This window comes from Crocuta crocuta, unplaced genomic scaffold, assembly GCF_008692635.1.
Source record: "Crocuta crocuta isolate KB4526 unplaced genomic scaffold, BGI_CrCroc_1.0 scaffold246, whole genome shotgun sequence".
Lineage (NCBI taxonomy): Eukaryota > Metazoa > Chordata > Mammalia > Carnivora > Hyaenidae > Crocuta > Crocuta crocuta.
Genome location: NW_027531902.1, coordinates 1,621,927 through 1,646,864, shown reverse-complemented (window position 1 = coordinate 1,646,864; position 24,938 = coordinate 1,621,927). Strand labels below are relative to the sequence as shown.

The following is a 24,938-nucleotide window of genomic DNA, read 5'->3' as shown; positions in this document are numbered from 1 at the left end:
CTCCCTTGTTACCACAAATGTTGAGTGTTGTTTTGCAAATAGCTGTCCCCAAACCACCTAAGGCCTGTCCTGAGAGGAAGCCAGCCCCATCTGTAATTATCACTGTCATTACCACAGGATTTCACTGTGTCCCCCTCACCACTCAGAGCATCATGTTGCTGGGTCATCTCTGACATCAAAGGGAGTGAACTTCAGTGAAGAAAAGTGCCAAGGATCTCAAAACAAAGGATCCTTGAGATTGCCACTAACCCCCCAATCAGAGAGCAGATGAGTCTTAGTCCTTTGTGATCCCCAATTCTGAGCAGCACAGAGCAGATTAGGGTATTAAATAATGGCCTCTTACATTTGTATCCTGCTTATTGTGAAAAACCCTTTATGTCTTTTATTACTTTAACTCCACAGCACCACACGAGCAGGGCTGGCATCATCATCCTCATGTCACAGATGGGGAAACTGAAGTTTTGTAGGGGGGGATTCACCTTGAAGTCACAGAGCTCATTCATGGAAAATCCTTTCATAGACCATCAAAGGCTAGTCTTTTGTATCTCTAGCACCTGTATGGTCCTAACAAATAGAAAGTGCCCAATGAGTAACGGTTCTTCAAACTGGGGAGGGCCTAAACTGATGGCTTTGATTCATAGAATACTGATTTTTTTTTTTTTTCTGTAGTACCATGGCCTTGAGCTCTTCCAGTAATGGGCAAAGATAGTCTGAAGTCAGGCTTCTTAGGTTCAGAACTCCTGTACCCTGTATAGCCAGTGACCTTGGGAAGATTGATCTCACTGAATTTCCTCATCTGTGAAATGGAAGAGAGTAACAGTAACTGCTTCACTGTTTTGTTGAGTATTAAATAAGAAAATACATGTAAATTGCACAGCATTGACTGGCTAGCACATCTGGGAAGTGTTAATAAGTGTTGGCAGTAGTTATTATTACTCAAGGGTAGAGACTGGGCCTTACATATCTATGTAACTGAGGACTTAGTACAGTGGTTGGCATATAGACCTGAGCATAGGGCTCAAGACACTTGTCTACCAACAGTGGCATTCATCATATGACATGGAGAGAGTCCCTTCCCCATTCTGGGCCTCAGTCCCCACTCCTGAGAATTGACGAGGTTGAAACTCGAGGTAAATCTCAGGGTTCCTCCCAGCTGTAATATTTTCTAGCTATTTCAGTAGTTCTCAATGGGGACAATTTTGCCCCCCCTCCCCCCCCCCACGGGGACATAAGGCAATGTCTGGAGACATTTTTATTGCCACGACCAGGAGAGATGCTACTGGCATCCAGTGGGCAGAGGCCTGGGAAGCTGGGGAGCCATGCACAGGACAGTGACCAGAGAAAGAATTATCTAGTCCTGGATATCAAAAGAGCTGAGGCTGAGCAAGCCGGATCCAACTCTACACAAATACCTAGAGCTCTGTGAAACACTGGACAAGTGCCCATGCCCTGCAGCTTGCCAAGCTGCCTGGGGCAGCACAGCTCCTCCAAGCAGTAGGACAGTCTGTGGCCTGCCCCTTCAGCTGCCACTTTCTACCCGCACCACATCGATTTTGTTAGGGGTGGGGAGGCTGGCTCAGGCATCTTTAGTTTCCATTTGGAATCACTCCTGCTCATCCCCAAACTCCAAGATGGCTCTGTCAGGGCTCAGGGAGAACATCTCTACACAGAGATGCCTGGAGCCCAGCCTAAGACAAAGCCACTGTAGATGTAGGGCAGCCCCAGGCAAGCCCTCAAGTCAGCGGGCTTGCCCCAGCACACTTGCTTCCTTTTCCTGCCTACCTCCCACTCTCCAGGAGGCAGGCCGACTCCTGCAGTGGGAGAGTTGCTCTGGGGAAAAATGCAATGGCTCGCAGGAGGGGCCTTGAGACCGAGGAGAATCACTGCGCTGTCTTCCTGTCCCTATTCTCACTGTCTGTGAAAGGAAGGTTGCCATCATACGCCCCCTGTGCTCAACTGTCTTGAGACACCAAAGAATCTAGATGATCTCTTTTTGCAAGGATCCTTCACCTTCCATTTCCATTTTCCTGACCCCACGACCCCACCCTTTGCCTCTGCTGAGAGGCTATGGGTTTCCTGGAAAGTACACTAATGAGAGAAGGGGAGATCTGGAGTCCACTTTGGGCCACATCACTTCCTATTTCCTCTCTCTGCCTCAGTTTTCTCATCTGTTAAGTGGGAACTCACCAGGTAGTCGCATGCATAGGAAGATAATGAGGGGAAACATCTTTGCAAGACCCTCGGCTAGCCGTAGGGAGGAGCTGTGGTCTTCCAAACATGCTACCCAGGGGACTAAGCTCTGCTACTCAGGAAGCATTGAAATCCCTCTGGCACTCTTCCTTCACATGTATGCACATTCTCAGCCTGCACTTCAGAGAGACTCTGAACTCCACTTCCCCTATGACATCAATGAGTCCCACCCCACCCACACTCTAACAGATTGATGGTCTGAATTCTCAGCAGCCTCGGGCAGCGCTGTCTGGTCTCTGGCAGGGTTGGCGTGGAGTGCAGATGTCAGAATAAACAACTCATAAGGTTGGGCAGGTGCCTACAGAATGGCACGGCAGCAGAGGCCAGCACCCGCCCTGCCGATGGATGGGAAGCCTTACCATCTGCGCTTCTCCCAAGAAAGGAAGGCCATGCTGGAGGGAAATTTGGCCCAGAGGACAGTTCATCTAAAACAGTGGGCAGCCCAGGGGCGCCTGGGTGGCTTAGTCGGTTGAGCGTCCGACTTTCGCTTAGGTCATGATCTCGCGGTTCATGGGTTCGAGCCCCGCGTCGGGCTCTGTGCTGACTGCCAGCTCAGAGCCTGGAGCCTGTTTCAGTCTGTGACTCCCTCTCTCTCTGACCCTCCCCTGCCCACGCTGTCTCTCTCTCTCTCTCCTAGAAATAAATAAAACATTAAAAAAAATTAAAAAAAAAAAACCAGTGGGCAGCCCAGACACCCAACATTCCTAAGTTCTGGTGAACAGAGGAAGAGGAACTTGGAGCTGGGACCTTTTCATCCAGCCCAAGAAGGTATTTCAGAGGCAAGAAGATGGATATGAATTTAGGTATGGGGACAGCATCCTTCTTGAAGTTAAGATTTCATTCCTGCTGGGACTGGAGCAGTTTGTAGTATTTTGAAGCACAATTAAATACAGATGAGTTGGTTGTAGCAGACTAGGGTGGAGACTTTCAAGAAATTACTAATAGGAGACCATAGAGCTTTTTGGAAAAGCAGTAGACAGGCTATCCCCTCCTGACCCAGCAAACCATGGGTAACACCACTGTTCAGATGAAACTCCTCTGAAAGATATTTTCTTAGAATGAAGCTAAGTCTCAGCTTAGATAGAAATCTGAGGTCTTTCTTCTGTAAACATGTCACAAAAAAAGATCTTTCACCCTTGTTGATTATACACTAATCATATCTGGGGACCCCCAAAAGTGCGATTTTATAATGGGATTTATTCTTATGGAATAAGAAAAAAAAGGGTATGCACAGAGATACCCTGGTTCAAATTTGCTTTCCAATGTCACTACTTCTAGAGGCCCAGTGGATCATTGAGTAAGCAAGTGAGTGTATTCTGGAAGCTTGAGGAGCTCACTGACATGGGTATCTGGTGTGATTTCAGTATTGTGTAAGCCTTAGAGGTTCTGGAACAAAGCTTGTTTCAATCTCTACTGAAGTGATACCACTGTGGCATCCCTGACCAATTCTGCTCAGGGGTCCCACACTCCTGCAGGACCTACTTAGGTGGCTACAATGGTTTGCTCTTTCTCTACCTGCCCAAGTCCTGCTGGTAAAACCCCATTTCCAGCATATTAAATTACTTTCATTTTGGCCTTTTAACACTACCCTTGGCTGTTTTCTTCTTGGCTCCATCTGTACTTTGGGAAATAAATATATTTAACACCCACTCATTAAATGCCCACTTTGCCAGCTGGTCTTCTGGCCTCTGGAAGGACCACCAGCCTGGCCAGCCAGAGAGCCCCACAGATCAGTGCCCGAGACACTACCTTGGGAATATTAGCAGTAATGGCTCAATCTGGACCCTACCCATTAAAGGATGACTGTGAGTTTTAAGTAGATGTCGCAGACTCTGGATATTTGCAGCCAAACGCTAAATGGCCTTTTATATCATCAGTTTTGAACACAGGGAGGGACTTACCCATGCTTTCCTGGAGTGGGTACCAGGAGGATCTCTCTTCCAGCCTCATTGTGGGGCAGCAGCTGGGCGACATACCTCCCAGAAGGCTGCAGATGCCTGTGCACCGAGACAGCCAGCCTGCAGTGCTCGCTGCTGCTCCTCATCCACGGGCTCAGGATGGTGTGCTTGGAGTTTGCTGAGGTGTTGAGGAGGAGGAAGGAGCCTGGCAAGAGACAGACAAGGTGACTCTGCAGGTGTCTACCGATGGGAGCACCAGGAGCATCTCCGTGGCAGGATATAGAGACCAAAGTCAGCAATGGTGGAGGCCTTTCTCACCTCCTCACATACGCCCAACCCTATTTCCCTTTTCTTAGATCATCTTTGTGAAAAGCAAAGGCTGAAGCAAGAGAATGGTAATTCTGGACCTACTAAGGCTTTCACTTTAGTTTCCTGACTTACTAGCTCTATGATCTGGAGTCCCACGTTCTTTATCTGTAAAATGGCAATGAAAACACCTATATCAAAGGGTAAGAATTATGTGAGATAAGCATAGAGAGTATTTTACCCAGTTTTGGGTGGAGAGGAAGGAACCTATTAAATCATCAATTTCTTGAGTTCAACTGTCTTCTAAGTTAAAATGGAGATGAGAACTTACAGTTCCTCTGCCAGCCAGCAGGCACAACTAACAAAGTCTCATAGGCAACTGGAGAAAAATAGGGGGTATTACCTAATCCTCATAGACCAGCATGAGAAACCCAGCTCAGGGGCTAAGATGATCTGATGGATTTACAGCCTGGTCTAGAGGGATGGCCTAAGCAGTTACTGCTTCCATAAATGTGCCAAGAACGGAGCCAGGACATCCGTACCATCTTGTAAACATCCATGTAGGGTGTTTCCAAACCCCACAAACCAAAGCACACTCTGGGGTAGCTCAGGCCACCCTATAAGTCACAGTTTAAATAAAAGTTGAGTTCTCCATATCACATTGAAGCCAACTTAGCTCTCAATTTCTGGCCAATGCAGAGTTTCTCAGAAATGTATGGATTGGTTCTACAATCTCAAATAGTGCTGACCAGTTCAAGGTTTTCCTTGAGAGGTGGGTGGCTTGGAGAGGCAGCATTTGGATTACTTATTATGTAGTCGTCAAGTTCACGGCTCATGCTCCTTTCATTACTAGCTGAGTGATCTTGGGCAAAGCATTAAATTTCTCAGATTTCAGTTTCCTCATTTATAAAGCAGGATGAGGAGGGTTGACTGAACTCAATAATTTCTTAAGATCCATTTCAGCTCTTGAGTCTATGTGTCATGTGGATTTGTAACTGGTCTCTAAAAGGAAAGCCCTACAAATCCCCTCTGGTGCCGTGCCTATGGCAGAGTATGCCTCTGGGGCAAGCCAGCCCTAATTCCAGTAGCACAGGCCAAGTGATCTACAAGAAACCTGTATTCATGGGGATTACTGTCAGCATAAAAGCACAGCACCATTTTATTGTTCCAGACATTCTTTCTGATGCATTCATTTCACTTGTCACACTTCTGCACTGAAGTTTTGGACCATTTGATGCTGCTTCTTTTGCAGTGGAAGCCTATTCCAAGATCCTCGACTCCTCCAGTGGGAACCAGCTAATGAGTGCTCAGCCTTCTTAAACCACTCCCGAGCATGTCAAGCTGGTCTCCTTCTACAGACAACCCAATTTACCAAGTAGGTAAATGAACTAGTAGTCAGCAGTAGAGAATGATCCAGATGAAAGAAGGGATTCCTACCAGAAGCATTCTTTAAGGAGAAGGTACTGTGTCAGGAACTGGAGATTTGCAATATTCTGGAAATTGATAAATGTGACTTCCAGTTAACATTAGAATGAGGTCAGCGCAAGACTGTTTCTGAGCTGGACTGGGGACCTGGGGTCAGTGCTGGAAACTGAACCCTTTGTAATTGCTGGGAAATTTCAGCACGGAAGATGGGCCAGTGAAAAGTGCTCTATAACCCTCAGTAAATAATCTATATTATTACTCTGTTTTGAAATGGGAGAGGTATTCTCGTCATGGGTACAGAGGTAGAAGAAAGGGAACAGAATCAAATAGAACCAGAAAGGATCTAAAGATCATCTAATATGATGCTCTAACTTTCCTAGAGAAGCAAACTAAAGGTTAAAATGGGGAAATGACTTGTACAACATCTTAATTTGAAACTCCGAATCAGGGGCACCTGGGTGGCTTAGTCGGTTAAGTGTCTGACTTCTGCTCAGGTCATGATCTCATGGTTTGTGAGTTTGAGCCCCTTGTCAGGCACTGTGCTGACAGCTCAGAGCCTGGAGCCTGCTTCAGATTTTGTGTCTCCCTCTCTCTTTCTGCCCTACCCTGCTCGATCTCTGTCTCTCTCGAAAATAAACACTTAAAAAAAGTTTAAAAAAAAAAAAGTAACTCCAGATCAGACTCCAGGTGTCTGGATTCCAAACCAGTGCTCTTTCCCTTATAGATTTCTCATTATACCACTGTATCCCTTATCTTAAAATATGATCAGGGTTACAAGCTGTACAGCTCAGGAACTCAGAGGGGGAGGAAGAGAAAAAGGCAGGCAGTGGGGTACAGGACCAAATCCATTTGTTCACTGACTCCCTTGTTCACTCTTTTATGCCCTCAAATTTCATTTACTGGATTCCAATGTTGAACAAACATCCAAGCACTGGCTTTACCCTGGGGACACAGACATAAACCAGACACAGTTCTGGCTTTTAAGGAACTCCAGGTCCAGTAAGGGTGATGAGATCACTGTAATAACTACAATCAAAAGCAGAGGTTATAAAGTCATAAGACATCTACAGGTATAAAGCACTTTGGGAGGCTCCAGGAAGGACACTTTAGGTTCCATTGAGAAGATTCATAAAGAAGATGACCTTTGATCTAGGTCTTAAAGGGAGAGAAAAACAAAGATATTGGCAGAGCCGGCCGTGTGGGGCTTGAGGGAAGAGGAGCAAAGGCATAAATGTAGAAAATGTGTAGTGGCACTTGGCTGCAGAGGGGTACTACCTGAAGAAAAAGGCTAGAACATAAAGAAAGCTAAGGCAGTGGGTGTCAGGCAAGACCACATAGGACATTTCATTCTTCACTGGAGGTATTCAATTTTATGTTTGGAAAAGGTTTTTGAGCAGGTGAGTGACATCATCAGAGTGGTGATGGTGCTTCAAGAAGGCTAGTCTGGTATGGAGTGTTGGGGGGGGAATAGTGGGGAACAATACTGACCTGACCTTATCCTATAGTACCAGTCACACAAGGCAAGGATGTGACTAAATGCAAATGTGATGTGTTCAAATTGTTACTATTGTAAGCAAAGGTGCCATGTTGGGGATGGACTCAAGAATCAACTGGGATATCCAATATCAGATTGATGTGTGTCTATCCACAGTAGATGAGAATCCTGGAAGCATGTCTGGGGGCAGAGTCTTGCTCCAGACACTTTGGGGCATGGTCTGGTGTTAGAATGAAGCCAGCACGTCACACATAAGGAAGCAACAACTGTGCCCTGGTCTGAGACCATACTCTGATGTCTTCAAGTTGGTGGAAAGTCATACCGAAAGCAGGTGTTTGAGCTATTGAGGGAAAGAATGTGGGCAAGATGGAGGAGATATTCTCCTCTTCTCAGAAAGATTATGTGTATGTGCATAAACACCCCACCCTGGGAAACTCAAGCTCCCAGAGGGAGAAAATCACGCTGCAGGTGCTGGGCTTTGGGCTCTCCTGCACCAGTGTTCCTCCCTCCTGGGTGTGGAAACATTTGTAAATTCTGCCCTTGTAATTCAGTAGCTCAATAACGGGACTCTTTCAAAGTTGACTGGAAGATGGATTGTTTTTCCAGTTCTAATATGTGAAATGATGTTTATATGAATTTTGTTTTGTGCAACCGGACTATCAATAAGAGCCTGAGCTTAAAGTATTTTCACTGTCAATGAAACTCTAGTTGAGAGCTATCTCTTCATCAGCAGCTTTCCTCTCTCAAGAAAAAAAAAAAAAAAAAAAGGAAAAAAAACATTTCATAAGCTCCTTGGGATATTGTCAGTATAAATCTTTTAAAGTCAGTGAGCATTTCTGTCTCCCCTCCCTCTTTTCTGTTTCCTGTTTATTTTGCTCAGAATAGCTTGGGGGCTACTTGAAGGCTCCTGGGGTCCCTCCTAATTAAGAAGGATGGCTGGGCAGCTCACAGACCCTCCCCCAGGGTGGGCCATGGGGGAGTGGAGAAGCCGATCAAAGAGCCCTGCTTAGTGCTGGGATCATGCTTCCCTTATTAGTGGATCATGTTGATACGCTCAATCATGAAATATGAAATGGTCATTATTTTTTTTTTACCTCTGATCACCAATATAGGGATGTACAGCTCTTATCTCAGTCAGCAGGTTACCAAATTATGGGCCAGAAAACAAAGGGCATGAACCTTGAAGTCAGACGGACTCTTTAATATTAATATCCAGGCCCTGGGTCTAATTCTAAACTTCAGACAAATTATTTAAAATCTTTAAACCTCAGTTTGCTTACATTTAATATAGGTATAGCCTACCTCATGTGGCTGTTGTGGAGATGAAGTTAAATAACATGCATGAAGTGGCCAGTACAGTGCAGAGCCCTTAGCAGATATGGGAACGATATTGATTTTTGTGCTTCGAAGGGTGTCTTAATGTGGAGCTCCTTTTATCTATTACTAAACTTGATCAGAAGGATTGAATCAGAAGGACTAGCTGTGCCATGACCAAGCCTCCTTTGTTTGTAAAATGAAAGGGTTGGATGGAGTCTCCCTAAGGACCCTTATAGCTCCAAACTGTCAGTAACTCTGCCTGCCTAGAATATTATCAATCTAAAGGAACCATGTCAAGTCTCCAAGCCCCCAAGTCCTAAAGGCTTGTCCTAATTCACCTCTGTGGCAGTTCTATACAAACAGTTTTAATCGGTTGGCCAAATACGCTGTGAACTGTGATTCCCTGCTCTGCTTCCTCTCTTCCAATTTACACAAACACATTGCTGGGAAGGGCTCCTAAATCGGCATCATTTGTTTCTGTAGATGCTTCTGCTATAAGATTAGTATCACCTCTGAATACCTGGTATTTAATACAATGTGTGCCACATGGCAGGTACTCAATGGCTTTAAAAATCAAAGTAATATATGCATGTGGCTGGAAGTCAAAGAGCTCTGAATTGCTCATAATAATAATTATTTATTTATTTATTTAAAAATGTTTAATGTTTTATTTTATATTTGAGAGAGAGGGGGGGAGAGAGAGAGGGAGAGAAAGAAAGAGGGAGAGAGAGAGAGAGGGAGAGAGAGAGAGAGAGAGCGAGCACATGAGCAGGGGAGGGGTAGAGACATGGAGACAGAATCTGAAGCAGGCTCCAGGCTCTGAGATGTCAGCACAGAGCCTGATGCAGGGCTTGAACTCATGAATCATGAGATCATGACCTGAGCCTAACCAACTGAGCCACCCAGGCGACCCTGGTCCATCTGAACTTTTAGAGATGAGCTTCTTCTTTGCAATTAAGTGTCCTGCTACCTTTTAGTCTGGAAAACTGGGGTTGAGAAGGGGTGGAGACACGTGGAACTATTCTCCCTCTCCTTACTCTGCTCCATCCTTCTGGAGGATCCCTTCTCAGTACTCACTATGGTACCTCCCAGCAGATGGGCTCCTTCCTTGGCTCTAAACCTTTATTGCATCCTTTTAGTTATGCCTGCTTCAGTTCTTCCATCAAGAGCTTTGTGCTCTTGAAATTGCTCATGGTTTCCTCTCCTGTTCTGTTTGCTAGTTAGAATTTCTTCCTCTGTTGAATTCTTTATTATCATTTGAGTGGTATTGCAGGAGAGGAGACAAGTGCATGCTCAACCCACCATCCTGAACCAAAGCTTCTTAATCCTGTTCTTTGAGTGAGAATACTGGTAAATAAATGCATGGATGGACAGATTTCCATCTCAATAAGTCACACAGGATTCTACTATCATTGGCTAATTGTCCATATTGCAATTAAACTGTTAAATCATTACTATAAGCTATTATTCATTCAATGGCTCATGATGCTGTTCATATTTGGTGAGACCTAAGAAGTAGAAGTTTAACGGGCTGGAATATGGACAGAAGAAGTACAATGTGACACACACAGGCCTCATACAGACGCATGCCACTAGATACAGTGTCAGGGAATAATGCTGTGCTGTCCCCCACAGAATGCTCCATAAAACACCAGCCCCACAGGGTGCTGATAGGCCTCAGGAGAAAGCTCTGGAATCCAGTAAGTTGGAGGATTATTGGGTCAAACAAAAGTAAACAGTCTCTATCACTGTAGGGTTTCTTAGAACCTTAGTATGCCAAAGGGTTGTGACTCCCTAAGAGTAGACTATAAACTTAAGATTACCCAAATTCCTTTGGGGACAGAATTCTTTTGCTGCTGTGTATGCGGTACCATGGAATATGCTTTGGAAACCTGTCTCTAATGTACTTCTGCTCTAGAGATCATTTGCACAGAGTTGAGAAAGGAAAAAAAAATCATGAAAAAAAAGGTAGTGTAGGTGAGTAATATATCTGTATTTATAGCATCCCTTAAATCTTAAGTCTTCTGTGTTTGTCTGACTTTAAACTGTCTTTTCAACAAGAACTGAGCTCTTTACAGTGGCATCCTGCTTCCAGAGAGGCTTGATTAAGTTACCATGTGGGTTTCTCTCCCTGATGAGACTTTTTAAAAGCCCTACATCCCATATACGGCTTTCAGAATGTCAGAACTAGAGACAAACATGGTGGTCACAAAGCTTAATCCCTTGCTGTAATGGGGAGAAAACCGAGGAGCAAAGAAGCTAAGGATTGCCCAATATCACACTGCAAATTGGTAGTGGGTCTGGAATTTGAAGCAAGGTTTTCAGACTCCTTGTCCAGTGGAACCCCAGTCCCCACCTGTCTATGATAGAAATCTGTGATGTTTCTGGAGAGATACCTGTTGCACCAGACCTCACTTTCCTTTCTCTGCACCCTCATAGGTCTGAAGACTAGGCTGAGAAGATGGTCTCAAGCCCATCCATTTGACTGTCTACAAAGGTCACAGACTAAGGCTAGGGCGGTGAGACAACAGGTGAGGTCTCCTTTGGAAATAACTTCTGGCGGCTTATGGCTGGGCAGTATGTGAAGGTCTTCTCTGTGTATGTGGTCTTACAAAGTGGCCAAAGCACATCAGTGCCACAGTACGAGTTCTCTTATTGTTTATTTTTCAAATTTGAATTTTGCTACCCTACCCTCAACTCAGGTTTTAGGTTTTAGTGCAGAATTTTGAAATTTAAAGGAAGGAATAGGTAGGATTATCCTCACTGGCATATTCTGCCTAATTGTGGGTTAATTTACAAACTTAGAACTTCAAAGACCTAGACCTCTTGGGGGTCATTTGGTGCAACCTTTCTCTTTGCTGGGGAGGACATTCAATCCAGTGGGGTGAAGGGATAGGCCTGGGATCCTGAGCGAGCTGAGCGAGCGGGCAGCTGAGTTGTGGTAGGACCCAGTGCTCCAGTCCCAGCCCTGTGCACTTTTACCATCTCACTCCACTGTGATGTCAAATATTTGGAATTAGCTCTTCTGCCCTCCACCACGAGGACGTAAATGTACTGCTTTACTGCCCTTTCGTTGTGAAGCACTCTGAAGAGAAATGATACCAGTTTTTGAGATCAAATGATTAGAAAAACCAAGTGTGCTCATTAAGGGAGGGAAGGGAGGTAGGGGATTTTCCTTGACAGTATTATTAATCCTAACATTATGAGTTCAGTTGTAGCCCAGAGTAGCAGTACATTTGCATGTTTCATGGAGTTCTATAAACTGCCTCCAAGATCCAAGTTAACTGAGACAAAAATATATTTATGCTTGTGTGTGTATAGTAAGTATATTTGTGTGTACATGCATACAATTAGCTACATAAATGTGTATATCTGTGTGTATATGTGTATGTTTATACAGATGCCTTATTAGATCTCTGACCCTCTTAAAAAGAATAATTCAATAAATCTTTCTGGGGACACAGTTTTGTTTTTAACCAACAGGTTTCATTTAGGAAAAAGGGAGAAAACCATAATCTCTATATACTCTATATACTGCATGCATGTCCTGGGGTGTCAGCAAAAACCAGATAATAAAAGGCAAAGCAAATAAATAGAAGGAACAGAAGCTAAAATGCTGAGAAATCTTTTTTTTTTCCCTAAGAGCTCATTTTGGTAATCCTCAAGGAAAACAGAAAAGCACTTGATCTGATGAGAGGGAAAAAGGAAAAGCCAAATGAAAACTAAACAATTGATTTAATTCCATGAGAAGCAGGAGGAAGGAGAGAGAAAATTATCTGCTGCAGGCGGGGCAGGAAAGGGAGGTGGTTAGGGCACCAGAGTGTCTTTGTTGTAACAAAATCCACTTTGGAGGGAGAGAAGCATGAAATCAGATTTTCCCTTCTCCACATAGGTTCTTAGCTCTGGAATCAGATTACTCAATTTTTGCTTCAAGTCCCAGATGTCAGGGTATAAAAATTGTCCATGTTACTTTTTAAATTTTGCTAAGACACAGCATATTTTATTTGTCTGTGCATTTCATTGATTTTTTTTTAATTAAGATTTTAAAACGATTTTTTTTTACTCATTTCCTTGGAAGAGTCTCACAGGATCTTAGCTTCCTAATAGTAAGTTCCGATGTTCCATGAACTGTGGCTCTCAGCCACTCCTCTGTTGAAGAAGGAGCACAAAATATAGGCCAACATTGACAACCAAGCGTTGCAGCTGAATAGCAAGAGAAGGCCACCATGTCACTGCATGCCCCTCTGGGCATGCTGTATGGAGCACTAAGAGACCACCCCGACCAAGTCTTCGTTTTTTAGAAGAGGGAACTCATATCCAGGACGGTGAGGGGCCTGCCTGAGACGGGCCTGAGGCTGTGCTGAATTCTCCAGGTTTTTTCCAACTGGTCTTCCCACTTCTTGCTTACCCTCCCCCCTCCTCACATACCACACACAGCAGCCAGAGCCATATTCTTAAATATAATTTAGTTAGTTACTCCTTTCTTTAAACTCTCCAATAGCTTCCCACTGACCATGAATGAAAACCCAAATTTCTTCCTATGATGTACAAGGAAGGCCAAGGGGAGCTGGCCTGTAGCAGATACTATAGATTGGCTCACTCAACACTCTGACCAACTTCCTTCTCTCTTGCCTTTCCTTTTTATTGACACTGCAAGTTAACAAATGACTTGATTTCACCAGTTTCTTTCTTTTTTTAATAGATAGGAGTGACTATGTGACACAGTCTGGCCAATGAAATGTAAGCATAATTGTGCTCATAGAGTTTCCAGAGTTAGCAAATAAAAGTACAGGACACCCCTGGGGCACCTAGGTGGCTCTGTTGGCTAAGGGACCGACTCTTGATTTCAGCTTAGGTCATGATTTCACGATTCATGAAATTGAGCCCCATGTCAGACTCTGTGCTATCAGCACAGTAAACATTAAAAAAAAAAAAAAATACAGGACACCTAGTTCAATGTGAATTTCATTAACAGTGAATAATTTTTTTAGTACAAATATGTCTCAGATATTGCTTAGGGCATGTTTAGACAAAAACATTATTTGTTGTTTTTCCAAAACTTCAATTTAACGGGACATCCTGTTTTATCTGGCAATCCTATGGGCTAGAGAATTTGGGGACAACTTCCCTCCTGTGCTTGTATCTTTTTCTTGCCTGGAACATGGACAGAATGCCTTGAGGGGTGGCAGCTGCTGTCTTCTGACGATAAAGTGACAAGCAAGAGCGTGTAGAAAAGAAAGATAACGGGACTTGAGTCACTAGTGGTGGTGGTGGACATCTGCACCATTACTTGTCTCTGGTCTCCTCATGGGAAAAATAAAACAAAACACCCAAGATCTTTATTTGGCTAAGCCACTGTAGCAAGGGCTTCAGTTGTTTTATATCTGACTCTGTGGGCAGGGATCTCGTCTGTCTTGGGCCAGCTGTTAGTGCCTAACACAGTGACAGGGACAGTGCTTCCTCAATGAATATTTGCTGAATGGTTAAAGAAATGATACTTAACCAAAGAGCAGATAATTTGCTTGTTTCCTTATATCTTATCTAGAATAGTGCCATTCTTCTAATTTATATTGGGGAGAACATTGTCCCCTTTGAACTGATTGGTAGCTATGGAAGGATTATTATTTACAATACAAAGCAAATCAATTTTTAATATGCCTGGAAGTTTGGGCTTTTCAGAGTAGTGTTTCTCAAACTGAGGTTTGTAACCCAGCAGTGAGCCATGAAATCAATTTAGTGGGTCATGACCAACATTAAATAAAGAAAAGGAGAAGTAGAAAAAGGAAGAAATAGAAGGAAGAGAAAAGTACAATGGAATTTAAAAATATTCACATTGTAATCTTCCTTTGGGGAATAATGGCTGTTGATCTGTATGTAAACACACACGCGCGCACAGACACACAGAGGTACACGTGCATTTTTGTGTACTATGTTGTTATTTAAAGTATATTTCTTACTGGGATCACAGTTTAAAAAATGGAAAGGGTCAAGATGAATAGTTTTCAAATTTCAAATGTCCATATATGGACATTATATTGGCTGAATTCCAGTCCCAGAGCTACATCTCATTAGCTCAGTGATTTTGGGAGAAGTAATCTATTTGGACAGCATTTTATGAGGTATAAAACTCTCTCATACAACACTCTTATAATAATTCAGTGAAATACAGGCTATCTGCAAGACACTAGCTAAACTGTCTACCAGTACTCAAAATGTGGCTCACACTGAAAAACTGAATTATTCATTTTATTTAACTTTAATTAACTCAACTGATAGTTGATTCAGTTATTGGGAAAGTGTGTTTGAACAACTTGGGTATGTCAATTTTTCAACTATAATTGTTCAATTGTAATTTTCAACTAATTTTTCAACTATAAATTTTATGAAATACAGATAAAATATTTCAGATGAATACGTAGCCTCCAAGTTGAAGTGTACTGTCATTATAAAGTGCATACTGGCTTTCAAAGATTTAGGTACAGAATAAAGAATATACAATACTTCATCAATAATTTTATATTGATTACATGTTGGATAAAATTGGATATGTTGGGTTACATAATATATATTATTAAAATTAAGTTCACCTGATTCTTTTTACTTTTTGTAAGGTGCTTTCTAGAAAATCCAAAATTACATTTTTGGCTCATATTATATGTCTCTTGGACAGCACTGCTCTAAGGATTAAGTGTCTTGCCCTAGGCCATGAAATAAGTTAAGTGCTTCAACCACTATTACAATCCAGCTAATTTGATTCCAAATGTGTGGCTCTTTCCATGAAACTACAACAAGCCACATCTCCTTGGGCTTCACTGTTACCTGTAAAAACAGTGAGTGAAATATAGAATATAGGATGATACTAGGATAAGGATGGCTAACATTAAATGAGTACCTAACATGTCCTAGGCACTGGGTTAATGTTTTACAAACTTTACTCCATTTGATTTCATAACAACCTGTTAAGTAGCTATATGATGATGATCTGCACTTTTTAGATAAGGAAACTGAGGCTCAGAGAGATCAATTAACCGGCTTATCAGCTCAAAGTGGTCAGACTGAGAGGCCCAGAGCCTAGGAGACCCATGCAGATAACTGAACATTTAGGGCCCTTCCCTGGACTACAGCCCTCATAACAGCAGCTGGACTCTGTTTGGGTGACATATAAGCAGCTATATCTCCTGGAGTCCCTTAGATTCATTTCCTTTGGGAAATTATGTCTACTGATCTTGTGGCTGATTCCAATAGCATGTAGTAGAAATCTCTAAGCTCCACAGGCTTTGAATATATGGATAAGGTCAAGAAGGTGACTTTGTATCTGAAAAACTTTCAGCCAGAAAATTGAAATATTGCCTTCATTACTATGGGTAGTTATTTAAAGATCTACTTGCAATGTGAAACTAAATTTCAATAATGGCCTTCAAAGATAGGGATAAGTCATACCTTCCCAGTGAAAATATTTTTTTTTTGTTATAAACATTGTGTATGCTTGTTAAATGCAATTTAGGAAAATAAAATATTAAGAGAAAATATCTAGTGCGTCTTACTATTCAAATTTTCTATTTTACTTGTTTTTTGTTCCTCCATATGCATATGCTTTTTAAAATTTATCATTCTTTTAAATATATATTTCTTGCTCTTTCACTTAACATGTGCCCTAAGAATTTTCTATGCTCTTAAAGTAGGTTTTGAAAATATATTTATTGATACTTGTATAATGTTCCAATAAAGGAACATCACATTTAAACTATCTTTTTATTTTAGACAGGTTGTTTCTGACTTTTTGCTGTTATAGATAAAGTTGTTCCACACCTCTGCATATCACATTCTTTCTGGAGCAGTAGTCTGTCAACATAAATTAAAAATCTTAAATTGTACATGTTCTTTGACCCAATAATTGCCTTTCCGAGGATCTGCTTTAAAAAACATTTATCTATTCAGGCTACTTTGGAAAGTTGCTTAGCACTATTTATGTGAGCAAATATTTAGTAATGGTAAATGTTGGACATAGAAGATTAGTTCAGTAATCTATGGCATATCCATGTGATGAAGTACTTCATGAGGCCACTAAAAGGATTGTCTTGAAGAACAGGTGAGGATTATTAACTAACACTGACAATAATAATGATAGCTTTCTTTTATTTAGTGGCAGGCACTGTGCTTATACATATTTAGGAACTAATTTAATCCTTAACAACCTATATGTTTGGTGTTATTATTATCATCTCCTTTGTAGAGATGAGGAAACAAGCTCAGAGGATTAGGTGGTCTCTCAGGGCCCATCAGTTGGCCGCTGAGTAAGCAATGGAACAATGACACAAACCTGGTAGTCTGTCTCCAGGGCTTACCTCCTTAACAACTGTGCTGTATAGATACCTAGGATGTGCACAGTCTATCTGTAGATGGAAAATACAATTACAACACAGCAAGGATAGTGTGACCCCAATATAGTAAAATATAATAAATATGTGAATATGTATATGAGAAAAGAAAATACTTAAGAGTATTCACCAAAAAGTTAAATGGGTAATTCTGGGTGGTAGAATATTTTTCTTTATACACATTTTTTCCCCCAAAGCACCTGTTACTTTTTTGGTATTTTTTATTGAGGTAAAAATACATAACATAGAATTCACCATTTTAATCATTTAAAATTTTTTTTAATTAAAAAAACTTTTTAATGTTTTATTCTTTTAGAGAGAAAGAGAGAGAGTATGAGGAGGGGAGGGGCAGATAGAGGAAGACACAGAATCTGAAGCAAGCTCCAGGCTGAGCTGTCAGCACAGAGCCCGACATGGGGCTCAAACCCACAAACCATGAGATAATGACCTGAGCTGAAATTGGACACTTAACCAACTGAACCACCCAGGTGCCCCTCACCATTTTAACCATTTTTAAGTGTACAATTCAGCTGCATTATGTTGTACAACTATCATCACCATCCAATCAAGAACTTCCTCATTACCCCAAAGAGAAGCTCCTAGTTACCCCTTTACCCCAGTCCCTGGTAACTTCTTTCTGTCTCTATAAACTTGACTACTCTAAGTATCTCACCTAAGTGGAATCATACATTTGTCTTTTTGTGATTTCATTGAATATAATTTCTTCAAGTTCATATATGTTGTAGCATGTGTCAGAACTTCATCCCTTTTTAAGGCTGAATAGGATTCCATTGTATGTATATACCGCATTTTGTTTATCCATTCATCTGTTGATAGACATTTGGGTTGTTTCTACCTTTTGGCTATTGTGAATAATGTTGCTATGAACATGGGTGTACTAGTATCTGTTGGAGTCCCTGCTTTTAATTCTTTTGGGAATATACCTAAGAGTAGAATTGCTGGGTCATATGGTAATTCTATGTTTAACCTTCTGCAGAATTGCCTGATTTTTTCCTACTGTGGCCACACCAGCCCACCAGCATTGTTCAAGGATTCCAATTTCTCTACATCTTCACCAGTATTTGTCATTTTCCTTTAAAAAAAAAAGTAATAGCCATCCTAATTGGTATAAAGTGGTATCTCATTGTGGTTTTGATTTGCATTTCCCTAATGACTGGCAATGTTGAGCATCCCTTCATGTGCTTATTGGCCATTTATATATCTTTTCGGAGAAATGTCTATTCAAGTCCTTTGTCCAAGTTTTAATTGGGCTATTTGTTTTCATCTGTTCCTTTTTAAATGAGAAAAATAAACCACAGTGACTTTTATGTAGGATTAAAAAAATACGTATCTGATTATGTCTCTTCTTGCCTGTCTACCTTGGGCTGCTTCTGGGGTGAGATTCATGCTACCAAAGCATGGGCAGGCCGGGCTCTCTCTGCAGCCTCCTATCTGGCATCTCTGCCTCCCACTTGGTGGTACAGGTGCTCCAATCTTCTTGCAGGCACTATGCTTTTGCCCATGCTCTACCTTTTGCAGAGATCTCCTTTCTTCCTCTTCTCCACTCTCATTACCCTTCTTCATCTGACCAAATTCTCATCATCCTTTAAGATTCATCTCAGGATCATTTCTTCAAATAATCCTTCCAAACCCTCCAGGCTGGGCTATCACCTTACACCTGCATTTGCTATGTGCTCTGGATGCCTCTGTCATTTACCTCCTAATGATGGAGTTATCTCTGTCTGTCTCCCACCCAGGACATGTTCCCTCACTGAGAGTAAGGATGGGTCCTTGTCATCTGCATACACCAATTCCTAGCACAGAAAGGGAGCTTAATATTTGCTTAACAGAACTGAACTCTTGATTTCTATTAACTAACTGCTTACCAACAAGGCTTTCTACTGTGTCTATCAGTAATGCATAGAAGTACCTGTTTCATTGCACTCTTGGCTGCACTGGGAATGATAATATTTGTTGTTTCAATTTGCATTTCTTTAATTACTAGTGAGGTTGAGTCATTTCCCCATATGTTCTTCAATTAGTTGGTTCTTCCCTTTTGTGAATTGTCTGTTCATTTCTTTTGTTCAGCTATCTATAGCAGGGTTAGTTTTCCTCACTGATTTGTAAGAACTCTTGAAAAAACAAGGCTATTAACCCTTTGTCTATTCTATTTGCTAAAAGAAATCACTCCCATTTGATTTTTTGTTTTAATGTAAAACATTAATCATTTAATTTTGTTTTAATGTAAAAATATTTGAACAATTTTATGCTTTCAAAATCTTATATATAAAGTTCACCAATCTGCCTATTAATATTGATGAACTTAAATGTTCTCTAATGGCTTTCCATAGTATCACCTTCAAAAATATTTGATAAAAATAATCACTTCATTTAAAGATATACCAAATGCTTTCTGAGTCTTTAGATAGAACTTTTAAGCATAATTATATTCATAGAAATCATTTAGTTAGAAAAAGGAAACCTAAGTGAAATCACTGAATTTATTTCCTTAGATCTCCTTTAGCTATTACTACTAAACATAGAAAAAAGCCCTAAATTTCAACTGAGATCTAAATTGCAAAACAAGAATTGGAGAAGAAGGCATATGAATAAACATGCTCATCATCAGCCCTCAGAAGCCACTGGCCATAGGTGGGCTTTCCTTTGGCCCAAGTCTTGGTCAGCACTGGCTTTTAGATCTGGGTTAGCAGTCAATGCTTAAAAGCCAGTAAACATCAATCACATGAATATCTGCATATTTAGCTGCTCTGTAAAATAAAAAAGGAAGATCTGGCAACAATGGAGCTGGTTTTTGGTGACAATTAGCTGGAGTTGAGTATCTGCTAACCCCTTTGGTGACTGTGTGCTCTCTTCCCCCATAGTCCCCACCACGCCCTCTTGTCCTATCACTGAAGATGAGGGTCAGTGACCATTTATCATCTTACTCTTGGCCCGCTTCACTCATTTACTTTGTCTGCTAGGCTGCTGTGGACATTTATGTTTTGGTTTGGGATATCAAATCAGGCTCCTGGAATCTACTTGGTAATCTCACCAACCAGAAAGCTATGAGGATTCAGTGTAAATTCAGTGCTTCTGAACTGGGATCAGTCGACTAGTCTCAGAGCACTGGATCTGTCCATTTCTGTAAGTTAACTTGCTACCTGCTTCTCACTCCCACCCACCAACCCTTTCTCCTCTTCCTTCCCTTGGTTTGGATCTAATGAATATGATTTATATTGACTTCAATTCAGAAATTCTGTAACAAAGCCCACAAAGAAATAACCCCCATTGTGACTGTATGAAGATGCCCTTGGCATCTTACATCCTAATGGCCATAGGTGGTGACGGTAAACAAATAGAGGCAGACTCTCAATTTCTTTGGAAAATAAGAATTCTTTGAATTTCAAAAATCAAGAGGGGGAAAAAAGACCAAAGATCAGTCAACTGCCTGGGACTAAAGAAAAAGAAAAGAATAACTGTTACATATTTGTAAATACAATTTAGAAAAAAAGTATTTGGTTGTGGAAGAAAAAAAGAAATAGCTTTTCAGGCTGTTAAAGGTGTAAGTTTGTGAAGAAAGAAACTTTAAGGGCCAGGTCAAAGGATCCTGACATAGGAGAAGGAGATTGGAATCCTGGCAGCTACATCCTCACTGAATGTCAAGATGGCCAAAACTGGTCCCAAAGGGGACATGGCATCAGAGCTCTGTACCTATGATGGCCCAGTTGGTACCTGGGAGTTTATCTTAGACATGCTGCAGCTCAGACACGGCCCCAACAGTTGGAGCTCTGATCACCTGGGCCAAATCCTGGTTCTGCATTACGTGCTATGTGATCTTACTATAAAATGAGGTAAATAGCCTCTCTAAGGCATTTGTAAAATAGGAAAGTGATAGGACCCTCTTACAGATGTGTGGTGAAGATTCATAGAGGATAACCATGTAAAAGCACTTAGCAGACACTCTGGTATTCAGCAAGGGCTCAATAACTGTTCACTCTCATTATTATTGTCATCACGATCATTACAATTGCAAACAAGGCTGTCCTAAGCACTTGTGTTGCTGTCAAGACAACTTTCAATGATGAAGGAAACAGGAAATACAGCAGGGACAAAAATCTCAAGGTCATGGTCACCATGTAAGGACTTGAATGGGGGTGGGCCTGGCAGGGAGGGGAATGGGGATGGAAAGGTAGTGTGATTTTATAGGCTCGCTCTTCTTCTTCTTCTTCTTTTTTTTTTTATTTTTATTTATTTCTAGGAGAGAGAGAGAGACAGCGTGAGCAGGGAAGGGTCAGAGAGAGAGGGAGTCACAGACTGAAACAGGCTCCAGGCTCTGAGCTGGCAGTCAGCACAGAGCCTGATGGGGGGCACGAACCCATGAACCGCGAGATCATGACCTAAGCGAAAGTCGGACGCTTAAACAACTAAGCCACCCAGGCGCCCCTAGGCTCGCTCTTCTTAAATACAAAAGCTATTATCAAAAAGTCTTAGGTTTTGCTAGTGAGTTTAGTGGAGCCTATGTGAACTATTCAAGTTTCATTTTAAACCTGGAAGTGACATTCAGCTTAGGGTTTTCTGATCAATATTCTACTGGCACAGGTTTATACTGATGACATTTCCCAAGTTTCTTGAGGCTTGTTACTAAGCCTCAAGGGACCTGAGCTAGCCTTCATTTGGAATTTATAATCTTACACTATTTAGCCTATGTTATAAGTTGTAAATATCTCTCATCCAGACAACTTGTAAATGACACTTTCAATTTTGATTTCTCCCTTCTTTTAATATGAACTGGTGAAATCAGACATATTTTTACAAATGCTTCAGTTTTATTATCTGGCTCTCTTCTACAATATTTCATACAGCATGTGGTCTATTCCAAGGATAGGAACATGTATCACTCAAATGTATAATAAAATCACATATGCTTTGTTCTCTAAGTATTGTGTAGGTCCTAGACAGGTAGATGTTCACTGAGTGATTGATGGCTGAAAAAAGAAAATGCAACCATTTTTTAATGGAAAAGAAGAAAAGAATGAGAGAACGAAGCATAACCCTGAAATTAAGACATATCCTCTAAATTCTGCTTGTAAGTAGCCTAGAGCAGATCATCAAATAGCCTATTTGGAAACACTGAGACATATTGAAAGCGCTTGGTTTTCAGGAACCAAATGGTCATGAGTAATGCAGGTATTTCCTATCTAGCCAAGGATGCCGACACTATCTCAGGGGAACTATTTTTAAAGTAATTCCAATCAGATTCTCAGGGCTCAGAGCTCACTGGTCCCAGATCCCGGGGCATTTGGCAGGTCGACAGGCTGGGAATAGGCGTAGAGGCAGGCCAGCAGCATGCTTCACTTTGACCTTTTAACTAGCAGCTGGGCACGAGACAAAACTGATAAAGGACTTCCAAAAGGAAGCATTCTCCTTCATCTGAAATACCCACTGGTAGGTTACAAGTTAGATTTTAAGCATTTACTGCATGTAATACTATATATTGAGTTGGGTAGGGATGTCTCTAAAGGATTATACACACCTTCCTTGTCATCATGGAACATATAGTATAGTGGGAAGAAAAGGAAGAACAAAACCAAAGTCACAGATAAACCGTAGGTGCCAAAGAATTGTAAAATAACACATGCTGGGATTTTGGGCTGTGAGTGAAGCCTGAGTATTTGCATATGTCATCTCTTGTCTCTCTCCTCCAAGGTGACTCGAGAAGTCTGAGCTCATGTGTATGTGCTTTTTTGAAGCTCTGGTAAAAGGGTCACCTAGGCCAAGAGTCCATATGTGCCTTTAAAGAGATAAAAGACTGTTTCTTTCCTCCTTCCATGTCTGGCCAATGATGCCTACACTGTATTCCACATGTGAATCCTTTTGTTTCAAAAACTCTCTGGTTGCTGGAAAAGAGGGATGCCAACCAAATTTTATCTGAAAAGTTCTTCCTTGTTTATGGCATCTATAAACACTATATGAACATCCTTAATCACCTCTTCTTCATTTTCAACAGTTTTGTCTGTTTATGACACGTGTTAGAACATTTCAGATCATTCACAAAATGAGGGAACTTTAGACTGCAAGGATTCTTAGAATTAGAGATTTCTGATTCTGCACTGACATATTCCTGCTCATCTCAGGGTTAGTCCTTGGCTAAATGCTCTGGCTCTGCTTCTCCCAGAAATCCTTTTTACTCTTAGCTTTGCTGACAGAATGAAGCCCAACCTCTTTAGCCTGGCCCACATCCTCTTTACCCCTCCTACCCTTCAGGCCCTTCAGGTCACTCCATGACCCAGCCTCCAATTCACAGAGCTGGTCATTGTCATTCAAAGCACTAGTCTCCTCCATACCACCAAGCCTTTGCTTAGACAATCCCTTCTGCCTTTCTTCCTCTTCTCCACCTAGAAATCTCCTACTTACCCTTCAAGGTACAAAGGTTGCCTTCTCTGGTATGCCTATTTCAATTTCCTCTAGCAAAATTAGTCTTGGTTTTCTTTCCTACATCCATAACTTTGTATATTATATTTTCCAAAGCTTCATGTTATTATGACTGTGTACCCATATTTCCAGCTAGTCTATGTTCTCCCCAGGGGTACAAATCACAATTTATTCATTCATCATTCATTTATTCAGCATTTATTTGTAAATTCAATCAGTCACTCATTCTCCCCAGCATTTACCCTAGTCCTGACACACAATAGATACCCATAAGTGACTCCTGAATTAAAATGATAGGGAATTTAGGTTTAGAAATGTGAATTCATCTACTAATTGCTATAATAGATCAAATTTGAAGATTTTAAGTGGGTAGCCTATAATTTTCTGTCCATAAACACTACCATATACATGCATAGGTGGAAAACTTTCTAGTCAACAAGTATCCAGTATCTGATACACTCTGAAGGATTCAGACAGGTCTACTCAGATCTAAAGCAAAGAGTTCCTAAACAGTGGATGGACTTTAGCTTAGCTACATGAAGTGGTATAGATAACCTCAGACTGAACTTAAACAGCCTTTCCAAGAATCTATGTATTGAAGGGGGACCTATCTGATGGCCTTGGGACCCTTATTCTATAGGCTTTAGAGACTCAGAATTACATCCAAGTCTGTTTGGTAGAGATTCAGAGAGCCAAGGGACCAAACATCTTGAATCCTGAATAACTAGGTAGAAGTGATGGAGTACATAAGAAAAGTAATCCCAAACTCCTGCCAATAGATGCTCACTGGCTGAACACTTGTCATCACTGACAAGTAATAGAGATCTCCAGAATTATGACACAATTTTTAATATGTTCAGCTTTCTAATCTTCGTTGTCTCTCCACATTCTTAATATTTGCCATCAACTCTTAATGAGGTTCTATATCTTCATTTTGGGGGATATACTTCTGTTAATTTATCACCTTTGGTCCCACGAGAAATGTGTTTCAGCAAGCCATGGATAAATTATTGTAAAGCATATTTATTTAGCACAATCTAATTATTACAACATTCAGTAAAGGCAAATGAATAAATCATAAACCAAAAGTAATGAGGGTGGAGCTGTTATGTATGTGTTTATGGTGAGTGTATAAGCATGTATGGTGAGATGCAGGTACATGTGTGTGTGTGTGTGTGTGTGTGTGTGTGTGTTAATATGCAAAACACATTCTCCTGACCTAGCTTGGGATTAGAATAGGATGTCTGGGTAGACATATTTCTGGTCCATACTGTCCAATATTGCAGCCCCATATCCCATGTAGCTATTGAGATTTGAAATGTGGCTTGCCCAAACTGCAATGTGTTATAAGTATAAAATACACAGCAGGTTTTGGAGACCATGTTTTAAAAAAATGCAAAATATCTCAATATTTGGAAAGCAGTTTTGAAGTGTCTT

General features: G+C 41.3%; 1 protein-coding gene across 1 annotated transcript in view; it reads right to left on the bottom strand.

Annotated features, from left to right (window-relative positions):
* ALK (ALK receptor tyrosine kinase) overlaps positions 1–24,938 on the bottom strand; it is a 670,565-nt gene that overhangs the window by 311,255 nt on the left and 334,372 nt on the right. The window contains exon 4 of the mRNA XM_077774140.1: positions 4,152–4,353. Within this exon, the coding sequence (XP_077630266.1) occupies positions 4,152–4,353 (202 nt within the window). The remainder of the gene's footprint in view (positions 1–4,151; positions 4,354–24,938) is intronic.